At 40.1% G+C, this 12,651-nt stretch overlaps 1 protein-coding gene across 1 annotated transcript; it reads left to right on the top strand.

Annotated features, from left to right (window-relative positions):
• Window positions 1-7,557: 7,557 nt before the first annotated feature.
• On the top strand, window positions 7,558-12,651 carry LOC306821736 (putative palmitoyltransferase ZDHHC13). Its single transcript, XM_079340310.1, has 9 exons — window positions 7,558-7,761; window positions 9,070-9,147; window positions 9,606-9,750; window positions 9,887-9,951; window positions 10,309-10,373; window positions 10,743-10,826; window positions 10,984-11,141; window positions 11,526-11,623; window positions 12,044-12,651. The coding sequence occupies exons 1-9, from the start codon at window positions 7,574-7,576 to the stop codon at window positions 12,180-12,182; spliced, it is 1,020 nt and encodes a 339-aa protein (XP_079196436.1). The 5' UTR covers window positions 7,558-7,573; the 3' UTR covers window positions 12,183-12,651.

The raw sequence follows: 12,651 nt of genomic DNA, 5'->3' as shown, positions 1-12,651 counted from the left end.
AGAGATATTCCAGCCTTCCTTCACTGAAGTTAACCATGTCCACGGCTGAGAGGATAGACACATCTGTGGGACTTGACAGTTTAATACAACACCCACAGGGAAGTTAAGCATGCAAATCTGATGAAATACATCCTCTTCCTGTTCTCTCTCATGCTGATGGGTTGCCTCATCTGTGAGTTACTGGATAAAAAGCATTTGACGTGAAGTATAGAAGTTATTGTGTTATTCAACCAGCAAGAAAATCAAACCTGCAACTATTTTACTTTTAATTCACAACTGGTTCTCTTAAAGGAGCAGTGTGTAACTCTGACACCCAGTGTCGTGGACACTGAAGTGACTTTTGTAAGAGTTGCTTGTGCTTTTTTACCACATACAGTCTAACACAGGGTTTCTTAACCATGGGGCCGCGGCCGCGAGTGCCACCTGCAGGGCCGCGAGGTGATAGTATGTTTGCATCTGTGGGCCGTAAGGGCCGTGATCGTTGGCCTGCAATATACTGTGACTGCCTTTAAGGACAACAAGAATGTAGATCAGAGGTGGGCAACTGGCGGCTCAGGGGCCACATGCGGTCCCCCTTTAGCTCTCAATGAGGCCCTCTGGTCAATTTTTACACAATTCATTCGAACCATGAAGAAAACGTGAACCAGAAATATGTTCATTATTATATTATATATTATAGTATATTATTATATTTGATCACTGGTATGTTCAGTTCAACTTGAGACATAATTGACTGTCATTATTTTTGTGTCCTAGAATTTGACCCCCTGGCAGTGAGAGTTTAATGAATGTGATCAAAGTTGCCCATCGCTGATGAAGGTTAATTTGGGTGACTCTGTTTTGGTGTAACAGGTCACATATTAAAAAAAGAGCTCTGTAACATATATGTCAAATACACCAAATGGCTGAAGTGGAGAAATGTTTTTGGAATGGTAAATATGAAATAGTCCTAATGTGGATACTAAAAGATCCACTAATCAATATGTTGAATAAATGAAACAATTAGAAGAATGTTGCAGGAAATCTGTGTTGTTTTGTTGTCAGTTTTAAAGTGTGATTTCCTGCATGTCTCCCCTTCAGTCATGTGATGAACAGTCTTACAGCCTCAGAGAATCGTCCTCACAATAACCCATAACTTCGATCTGAACGGTCTAAAAGGTTGATGACCACACTGTCTTATTATGCAGTTACATTTCTCATTGAACATAAATGACTTGTAGAATTGTGTACGTGTGCTCTTACTAAAAACCACAACAACACTCTCTGTTTGTTTGTTTGTTTTTATTATTCAATAAGTGTTAAAAAAATTAAAAAAGCAAAAGAAACAATTTATCAATACAATACTGACAATTTCATCTTCTGTATTCTTTTTTTTTAAGATTTATTTTGGGCCTTTTATGCCTTTGTTATGGAGGCCGGGCCGCCCGCGCCGCCCGCGCGAGGACTATAGCCTCGATACACGGGATCGCGCGCACTGCCGCTGCGCCACCGGCGATCCCCATCTTCTGTATTCTAAAGAAGTTTTTATTTGATGCTCCACATGTCTTCGACTTGGACGAACTTCATCATCCTGAAACAAACAGATGAAAACATAGAAAATATTAAACAACAGCTGAAACAAATCGCCCTGAAAAGCACGATGAACTCTCTGATTTAGACTAAAACTGCACTTTAATATCACTATATGGACACAGCATATATTAGCAGCCTTTTAAGATAGTAGATGTATCAATGTGTAGGAGCCATTGTGTGTTTATTGTTATTGGCATGTTATTTAGTTTAGATATTTCTTGTATATTATTTTCCACTAGGGACACTGAAGGCACGGGGGGTGTTTATATAGGAGCATAGGTGACAGGAAGGGGGGGGGGGGGGGGACAGGTAGGGGGAGCACAAACAGTTCTCACCAGACCAGCACTCATGTCAGACCAGCACTCATGTCAGACCAGCACTAAGAAAAACCACTGTTAAATGGTTCGTTTTGTTCTCATTTTATCATCATCAATTCACTACAATAAAGCGTCAAGTCAACAATAATTACAACTGGACTGTCATGATTCGCCTCTGCGTCAAAACTTCATCCCTGCCTGCCTGTTAATGGCAATCAAATAAAAGGACGTACAAAATTGGAAAATTGCCATTACAGGCGTTTCACGTGATCATTGAGTGGGCATCGGTGCAGACTCGCTGGAGGAGGGTTTTATGGCCCACTACCACTCCCTGCTAAGTGGTTTGAGACGGACTTAATATGCCGGACCCTCCGCGTGGACGCGCAAACGGAGGGGTAGTGGGTAGGGCGAAGGTGTAGTGGACGGTTTGAAAAAGACCCACAGCCCGAGAGGATATTCTGTGGTACCTGTTTGATGATATTGTGTCCGTCATCAATCCCCCTAAACCAGTCACATCACGGCTCGTGGAAATTGAGAAAGAAATCCGGGGAAAGCTACAGAAAGTCTTAGAAGAGATGTAAAGAACCAAAACAAGCCAGTACACTTACACACACCTACACTGATATGTGGTGCAACATACACACGCACACATACACACGCACATACACACACACACACACACACACACACACACACACACACACACAGTTAGTGGGGCTTTCACACACACTCACATATATACTCATTCCTGTTACCAAATGTTTATTTCTGATTGTTCAATTGTTTCTTCAAAAATAAAGAAAATTAACTGTATTTTTACTTTTTGGCTCTAACAGTTGTCTGATTGCTTAATGAAATGTATCCTCAATCTTTGGATTACATTTGTTTGACATCAAGGAATTAGAGACGTCTTTAAAACAAATATCAATAAACAAGGCTCCAGGCCAGGATGGACTCACTTCAAACTTTTATAAATTTTTCTGGGAGACTATTAGAGATTTGCTTTTTAATGCTCTTAAAGAATGTGTGGAAAATAATGCTCTTATGTCTACTATGAAACAAGGAGTCATCACCTTGTTACCTAAACCTGGTCAGGACAAAAGGCAAATTGATAACTTTAGACCAATAACTTTATTGAATGTAGATTACAAATTATTCACTCTTGTTCTTGCTAACAGATTGAAATTAGGGATGGATCAAATAATTAGTGAAAGTCAATCTGGATTTCTTAAAGACAGGTCTATACACAACAACATTAGGTTGGTTCTTGACCTTCTGGATTATAATTATTTGATTAATGACAAAGGTTTTGTTTTATTTTTAGATTTTTATAAAGCCTTTGATTCAGTCGAACATCCATTTATATTGAAAACTTTACAATACTTTGGTTTTGGCTCCTGTTTTATCAAAGTTATTTCTATGCTCTATAGTGATATCAATAGTTCTGTCTCCCTCCCTCAAGGTACCACTAAAAGATTTGAGGTCAATCGAGGCATAAGACAAGGGTGTCCTTGTTCTCCCCTTTTATTTATCTTAGTTGCAGAATTGTTAGCTATTTCTCTTAAATGCAGCCGTGACATAGAGCCCTTAAATGTGCTGGGTAGTGATGTGTCTGTTACTCAGCTGGCTGATGATACAACAATCTTTGTTAAAAGGTCAGAACAGATTCCTCTGATTCTCAAGAACATGAAGACATTTTCCAAAGCACTGGACTTTACCTAAATTTGAAGAAATGTGAATTAGTCTCTATACATGATCACCCCTTGGTAGACTTATATGAAATCCCAGTTAAAGAAAGAGTCAAGTATTTAGGTGTGGTTATTACAAAAGACATCAAAACTAGAGAAGATCACAATTTGGAGACAATTATAAAGAAAAGTAAAACTATTCTCAACTCCTGGTTGCAAAGAGATTTGTCAATTTTTGGACGGGTTCTAATCACTAAAAGTGAAATACTTTCTCGGATAATGTATCCTGCCTTTTCTTTAGATATTTCTTACAAATCAATTAGATCAGTTAACCAATCAATCTTTAACTTTATCTGGAGAAATAAACATCACTATATTAGAAATAGTGATGTGGTAAAATCTATAAAGGAAGGGGGTTTAAATGTTATTGACTTTGAATCAATGAATGGTATGATAAAGCTTAAATGGTTACAACAATTCATACGCAATAGCAAATCTTTCTGGTTTAATATTCCTTCTAAAATATTTGAAAAATGTGGTGGTATAGAATTTCTCTTGAGATGTGACTTTCTTGTATCTAAACTTCATCATTTCATCAGCAAGTCCTCCTTTACTGGAAATTGGCCTATAAACACAATTTTACCCCACACAACTGTCCAATATGGAATAATAGATGTATCTTGTTTAAACGTAAGTCCTTATATGGTCATGAGTGGGTGGAGAGAGGTATTTGGTCTATTTTACATTTATTGGATTCAGAGGGGAATTTGCTTGATTATAATGATTTAATGGTAAAATATAACATGGAATGTACAACTAAACAATATTCAACAGTTATTAAGGCGATTCCTCAAGCAATCATAAATATGGTAAAAGGCACATTGACATATCAAAAAATTATACCTAAGTTACCTTCTCTTTATATAGATGGTTTTGAATTGGGGGAGAAGAAGTGCACAAATAAAATTATTCGAAGATCGTTAACTTATGAACTCTTCCCAATTCCACTCAAAAGAAATTTTCTATTAAAAGATTATTCTGTTGATAATATTTCAAGAATTAGGACCGAGTACCTCACTCTCCCCATCTCACCGAAAGCAAAAGAAACACACTTTAAGATAATTAATGACATCTACCCATGTAATGAATTTCTTAGAGAAAGGTTCAATATTGAAAGAAATAACTGTGTGTTTTGTGATGTTGAAATTGAAACCCAACAACATCTCTTTTACGATTTGTAATTTTACAAAATCTTTTTGGGGCTCGTTTAGAAATTGGATTTCTTCAAAAGAACTAAATTTTCCAACTTTAGAATATAACAAAATAAAATTGGGTATTTTAATGGAAGACAAAAAGAAGAGGAGATTGTATAATGCAATCATTATCTTGGCCAAACAATACATTCATAAATGCAGATTTCTAAAAGTCAAACCACTTTTTCTCATTTTCATGAATGAAGTAACAAATTTACAAAGATCAATTATAAAGATTAGAACGAAACAAGCTGCTGAACTATCTCAAGGTTTAAAATCATTGCTTCCAACTTAGACCTCCGATATTTGTGTTTTAAGTTTTATTGTTCTATTTGTTCATGGATCTTGGTTTTTTTTTATTTTTTTTTATTTTTTTGTTTGTTTGTGTTTTAAGTATCTTTAAGTCAAGCTCGGTCTGTAAATTTTGATGTAAACTGTGATTTTTGTAATAGTCAGATTTTGATTATAAATAAAGTGTGGGGGAAAAAAAAAAAAAAAAAAATCCAAAATATGTCAGACATACAGTGAAATCGAAATTACGTTTCCCCCCTCCCCAGTATAATAAATTAACATTAAATTATACATTACAATAAAGAATATGGGCTCCATCTGATCGTTTTGCTATAAGTCTACACTAATATAAATTTACTAAAGAAAAATAATCTACATAAAGACTTTTACAGAACGTATTAGGTACATTAATAATAAGCCGTTCCCCCGGGATGGTAACCATGGTAACACACACTTCCTGTTTCCACCTGAGAGAGTGAAGTTTGGATGGAGGGGACTTCACTCAGCTGAGGAGGGGGGGGGGGGGGGTGCACTCTGCCACGGAGGGGGAGTGTGTAGGGGTCGGTTTGAAAAAGACCCTTCCTTTCCCCGATTTTGGAGGCTTCAACGGTTGGATCCTTTGCAGCCTTCCCTTCCCAAGATGCATTGCGCGCAACGGGAAACATCAACAATGGCATCCACGGCAGACCCAACCCAGACCAGCGCAGCTGATACGAATTTTACTTTTAAATGCAAGTATTGGGTTTTATTTCTTCTAATTTATTTCAAAAGCCTGATATGTGTTGATTCACTGATGATACGGGAGCTGTCACGTTAATGCTGTAAGGTTGGATACGTTACATAATGTTAAACTATCAACTCGACCTAACGATTGTTGAGATAACATTAGTTTATTTTACTTTGCATCTCTTAACATTAGTTTAACTTACTTTGTTTTGTTTTAGTTCAGTTAACAGAGTTAACTTGAACAAGTTAAAAACATTTAGACCAGGAGGACATAAAGTATCAAAGAGAGACAGAAGAGAAGATGGCGCAGATGTTTTCCTTGCTAGAACGATTAATTGAAAAATAATGAAAATAATTTTTTTTTTTTTTATAACAGAGCTGTTTGTTTTGTTTCATAGTTGTTAAGTTTGCTATGTTTAATGTACTTTGTGGCGGTCCACTAAGGGTGCTCATCACCAGATGGGATTGGCAGATAGGCCAGAGAAAGGCGGATATAAGGGGTAGCACTTCCGGGTGAATGTTGTTATTGTTTTGATGGAAGTCTGAGAATAAACTCACCGGCTCACTCGTTCTCTCGTCTCGTTCTTTCGACTTCCACATTGGTGACCCTGACGCTTGTTTGAACATGTTGAGCGACGCCGATCGCGCCGCCGCAGCCTCAGCTTCTACTGCCGCGGCTCCATTGCCACAGCAGGTTCCTGCCGTGTACGCTGCGACGGTAAAACTCCCGGAGTTCTGGCCGCCTCCTGTCTCTCAACGGCCTGGGGGACAGCAAACCCACCGAGCTGATGGAGAACACGCTTCGTTCCTGTTTGTGCAGCTGTTTCTCCGTCAGCGTGCGCCTCCGGTGCGCACGGCGTTTGGCCAACTCACCGCTGCTCGCCAGGACAGTGTGCAAGCCATGCTTTATTTAATTCAAATCCTTTAAATGTCATTCAGATATGATCAGTTTTGGAGAGCAGAAAATAACCAGACGTGTCTTAATATTTTTAATTATAAATGACTAAAAGGATGTGACTAGATCTACAGAAAGTCCAGTGAGGTATCAAGGAGCGGCTGATCATAGTTTCTCACTGGACAACAAGGTAAGCATATCATGAAGCATCTGCGCTTTCACTTCATCCAATCCTCAGAGCTTCCGTATAAAATACCACGCTTAGTCTGGCACTACAGGGAAATGGACTTTCTGATTGAATTAAGAAAACCATGATATCAAAACCATGATTCTTGTATCCGTCTGAAGAGTATTATTGTAACCATGTTTCACAGTATTATACTGTCCAAAATATAACCTATTGTGTCAATTATCAACATGAACTGGTATAGCTATAATGAAAACAACCAGCAGAATATAAATTAAACTTTGATTTATTAATAAATAAATAAAAAGTAAAATCAATGTAATTTAAAATCTAAATATCAATATATTATGTACATTAATCTGTTATTTACATTTATTTTGATTAAAAACAAAATGTATACTACAGGATAAACCTGGCTCTGTCTGTGCTGGACAGCCGGACACACGGCCTGATTTTAATGCTGCTGGGACTTCAACCAGGAAATGGAGACACTCTTCTGGCTGGCACGGGACACAGCGTATCTGTTAACATCTGTCGATACTCACACAGATTTAATGCCCAGTTCACTCTCTGTTTATTGTGTCATTACTTCTTGCTTGCTTTGCAGTAGTTTTGTCCCTTCAGTGATTTGGGATCGCTGTGTTATGAAGAGCGTTGGTCTGCTTGTTGTCATCCTGATCTGCGTGTTTATAAAAGCTTTCCCTCTGTGTGATGCTTTCAGGTTCGGTATCCTGGAGCTGGTGGAAGCAGGATATGACATCAGACAGCCGGACAAAGAGAACGTCACTCTGCTGCACTGGGCCGCCATCAACAACCGCTTAGAGCTGGTCAAGTAAGGGTGCATCCCAAGTGTCTTATTTTCATCAAGTGTCCTCCGAGTTGTCTCCTCCACTTGCGTCTTAGTCCCGCCCACCAGAGATGCACGGAGGAAACGAAGCCGAGGAGAGAGGACCGAGGAAATCAGCTTTAAAACACCTGAGACATTGTTTCCTCGACAGCGTCACATGACGCGACATCAGCTGATCATGTTCAGCTGTCAATCAGCCGAACAGCTGTTTATGTCCACACACACACACACACACACACGCACTGTATTATTTCTCATCAAACACAGTTACAGTGTTTAGTGTCTTTACTTGATAAAAAAAAAAAACACCTGAAGAACAACCTGCAGTCTGTTTCAAACCAAAAGGACAGTTTCTACTGACTAAAAGATTTCATTTTGAATTGTCTATAATTATTGATTATTATTATTAATCAGTTTGGACTGAACCTAGCCTGTATTTAGACAACCAACTCTGTATTTTATAAACACAGATATTTATGTGTCAGGATACTGAAAATGATTGATTAGAATCTAAATGATGAAACGTTCAGAAGATAAATAAGTGAGAATATAAAACGGACTCCTCTTCATCAGACTCTTTTTAATCCCAGCTCATCACAGAGCGACTCTTTACAAACTCACTGATGTTCATCATCTGTTTAAATGTCCCACGCTCCGTTTAGCCTCTTTTTAATCTCCCTCTTTTCTCCCATATTAAACTCTGTTTCACTGAAGTCTGATCCTGTGCAGCGTCCAATCAGTGAGTGATATACGAGAAGGGGGCGTGTCTGTCAGTGAAAAGACTTCCGTGAAGTCAGCTCTCGTGTCTCCTCGGTCATCGCTCCTCGGATCAGCCTCCTCTCTCCTCGATCCTCTCTCCTCCGTTCGCTATAAGAGCTTTGGGACGATTCTCAACACGGCGGCTTTGGAACTACTTCCGGTTCGGCCGAGGAGACTGCAAATAAGACACTTGGGATCCACCCTAAGAGCGTCGAATATCCTCCTTACCTCATTCACTCTGACTCAGCTGAGAGGAGTCTCTATGTAAACACACACACACACACATACCTCTGCAGGGAGCTCACAAGCAGGCATAGTAAACGGGTCACATAGCAGCAGCAACATTGAAATCATGACTCTTTCAAATAATGGCTGAGCAGTGTGTTTGATAAAAACTGTCCTTCCTCAGAGACTTCATGTTTATGACAGATTTAAGATAAAAGCTGAACTGAAATACAAAGTGATGCAACACGAGATGTTATGAGCAGTCAGCATTGATACATGCTCTGTCTGCCCCCTGCTGTTCCCTGACAGGTATTACATGTCTAAAGGGGCCGTCGTGGACCAGCTCGGAGGAGACCTGAACTCGACTCCTCTTCACTGGGCGATAAGGTGACTGCATTTCACTAAAGCTGGATGTTGGGCCTCGTCTGCGTCTCCATTGAACTGTTCAGTTTTTTTAGGTTTTATTCAGCGGCCAAATGAAATGTTTAAAAATTATTCCAAAAAAAAAAATCATGTTCAGTTCTTCTAAATAGCAAGTCGGCATATAAAAAAAGTTATTGAGTGATTCATTTAGCTCAACACTGACACCTAGTGTTTAAAAAAGGGTATTGCAGTGCAGATTGAAAACATTGAAGAGAGTCGTCTCCCTCCTCTCGAGAGTCGATGTTGACACATGTTACACTCATCTTCCATATATGACCTTTAACTGAACCCGCCGACCACCTGTGAACTCCACGTTGATCTGTTTGTGTCAAACTGGAGTCACATTCTTACACAGCGTGTGCAGAGTGTTGACTCGCTCAGTGCCTCCATTGAGCCGTCTGTGTCTGTCTGTGCACCATGAGGCAGGGCCACCTCCCCATGGTGATCCAGCTGATGAGATACGGAGCGGACTCCTCCATCGCAGACAGAGAAGGTTACCGCGCTCTCCACCTCGCCATCCTCTTCCAGCACATGGCCATCGCAGCTTATCTCATGGCGAAGGGACAGGTCAGACTTCACTCACACGTTTTAATTATTCTGTTAGCGTACTTTACTTTCTGCATCTCTTTCAGGGTTTTTCACTTCATGCTTTTATTTTTCTTGTCTCGAGTGCTTATCGTCTCACTTTACTCTTCACATGCAGGAAGTCGACAATCCTGACTGCAACGGACAGACGCCACTGATGTTAGCAGCCCAGAAGATTATTGGGTAAGTGCGCTAACTCCCCATGACTGGAGGTCAAGGTTGGGATTTTTTTTTTCTAAGTCCTACATGATGTACAGAAATCATTGTGTTGATTGAAGCTGCTTGCATCACAGCTTCATTTAAATATTTTTGGTATATGTCAGAATCAAAGACTTGATGTTTGAGTCCAGTCCAGAAAACATAAACGTGAGCTTCACAGAAACTTGTCACGCTGTTAGAAACGCACACCAGCAGTCTATGGATGCACATGCTGCAGCCTCTCCTCTCCACTCCTCATGAGTGTTTGAGCTTGTGCTTCCTACGACGAGCCAATGGGCTTGGATCAGTGTCGCCTTTGTCTTGTGATGTCACAACACACAGTTTCAACCAGGGTGGGCTCGGGACCGAGCGATTCATGCAGCTACTGCTACCGCTAACAGGAGGAGGTAGGAGAAGCTACGTCTCCACAGACTTTGAAGTTTTGCACATAGAAGTGTCTAAATATGTCTAAACATGTAAAACACTAAAAGCAGAAGAAGAAGAATATTGGACCTTTCATAGTAAAAATAATGTTTCAGCAGACTTCTGTACAATCTGTTCAGAGGTAAATCTGTTGCACATGTCGATCACTAAAGGTTACATTTCAAACTGATCATACAGTTTAGTATGAAATCTCTGTCTTATGGTGAACGTCATAACTGTTGTGATTACAGCATTGATCAGGCGGCTGTGGCTCAGTGGGAGAGGTCACATGTGCGTTGTAGTTTCAAAAGGAGCGCACACTTTAAAGTTGATGTTTTGTTGTCTTATTCCAGGTGCGAGGAACCATCACTACTTCATCCTCTTCCTGTTCTCTCTCCTGCTCATGGGAGCCTGGATGTTCTACGGCTGTCTCATCTGTGAGTTTCTGGAAAATTAAACAAATTAATGACAAAGTTTGAAACCTCATCTGGAGACACACACACACACACACACACACACACACACACACACACACACACACACACACACTCACACTCCCACACTCTGAGCTGACTGAGATGTGTGTTCTTCCAGACTGGGCGACCCGCTGCACGCTGCACTATGAGGATCAGGGTCTATGGGGGGTGGTCTCTGCCCTGGTCACCTGCTCTCCCTGGGTGCTCAGCATCTTCCTGCTGGCCTTCTATCACACCTGCTGGTCCGGCTCGGTCCTGGTGCTGCAGCTCTACCAGGTGAATGGAGCCGGTTTTTTCTGACTCTTTACAGCTTTCAACAATACAGTAAAGAATCCAAATTACAGGGTCATTCTGAAATGACTCATAGATGCAACAAATGATTCAGATACACTTGATTATTTTCTATGATCAAACACATTTTTCACTGAGGATTTAAAATAACTGAGCTGATCAGCTCAACAAAATCAAAAACAGATTTTTCCTTTTTATCATTTAGATCTCAAATGTTTTTAAAAAGTATGGTAATGAAGCCTCTAAGGCGGCCTTGTTTCCCCCGTGTCTCACTCTGTTCACTGTGTGCTGATCTGCTGGGTTTCTACACCTGCACTGTGTCTTTGTGTTCTGGTGGAGGACTGATGATTCTCCTCTGTGTCCGAGCAGATTGCCTTCCTGGGACTGACCACAGCAGAGCGAACCAACCTGACGCTCCACCAGATGAAGCTCGGAAAATCTGTATCCCTCAAACAAAACCCTTACAAGTGAGTTCACATCCCTTTTGTGCGCTGCTTCTGATTTATTTTCGTTCTCTCTGGAATCCAAGTTGAAGCTTAGTTAGATATTTTATATCTGTGTCATTTTAAGTAAATGAGGATTAACGTCTTTAGTTAATGACACAGAGGGAACTTAATGCTTTGCAGTGGCACTCTGCTACAGTCATCAACATCTTATTGCAGATTAGCTCTGATTTATTACTGATGCAGTTATTAAGGTTTATTAAACTAAAACTCATGATTTTAATTAATTTGAGGTCTCTCATAATCTGCATGTAATAATATAACTTAATCCCAGCAGGCTCAGAATAAATGTTTCTTAATAAATAATAAATAGTTTCTTTGTGTCAGTCTGTTCAGTAAAGTGAGAAGGAAGGATTTTGAGACTTTTTGTTTTGGTCTCTGCAGTTTGGGCGTGGTGAAGAACTTGGTCTCCTTCTTCCATCTGCGTTGTTGCGGCCTCTTCAAACCGGCCATCATCGACTGGACGCAGCAGTTCCCGCCTGGCCGTGAGCAGCACATGTTCGGACACACCGACATGGTCTGACCCCTCAGCCCCTTTAACTCTCAATGTGGCCCTTTGGTCAATTTTTACGCAATTCATTTGAACCATGAAAAAAACATGAGAAAATCTGCCATGAAATCATGAAAACCAGAAATATGTTCATTATTATATTATAGTATTTTATTATATTTGAAATGTTTTTGGAATGGTAAATGTGAAATAGTCCGAATGTAGAATGCAGACACCATGACAGCAGGGGGAGCAATTCAGTTAAGCGTCTTGCCCAAGGACACATCGGACATGTTGCTCGCAGGAATCCTCGAATTTCCGGTTGTGAGACGATGACTCTACAAACTGAGCCACAGCCGCCCTAATGATGCTCCACATGTCTTCGACTTGGACGATCCTCAGCATCCTGAAACAAACAGATTAAAACATAGAAAATATTAAACAACAGCTGAAACAAATCGCCCTGAAAAGCACGATGAACCGTCTAATATAGTCTGAAACT

This window comes from Symphodus melops (genome assembly GCF_947650265.1).
Source record: "Symphodus melops genome assembly, chromosome: 3".
NCBI classification, from domain to species: Eukaryota; Metazoa; Chordata; class Actinopteri; order Labriformes; family Labridae; genus Symphodus; species Symphodus melops.
This window is presented reverse-complemented; position numbering and strand designations above follow the sequence as displayed.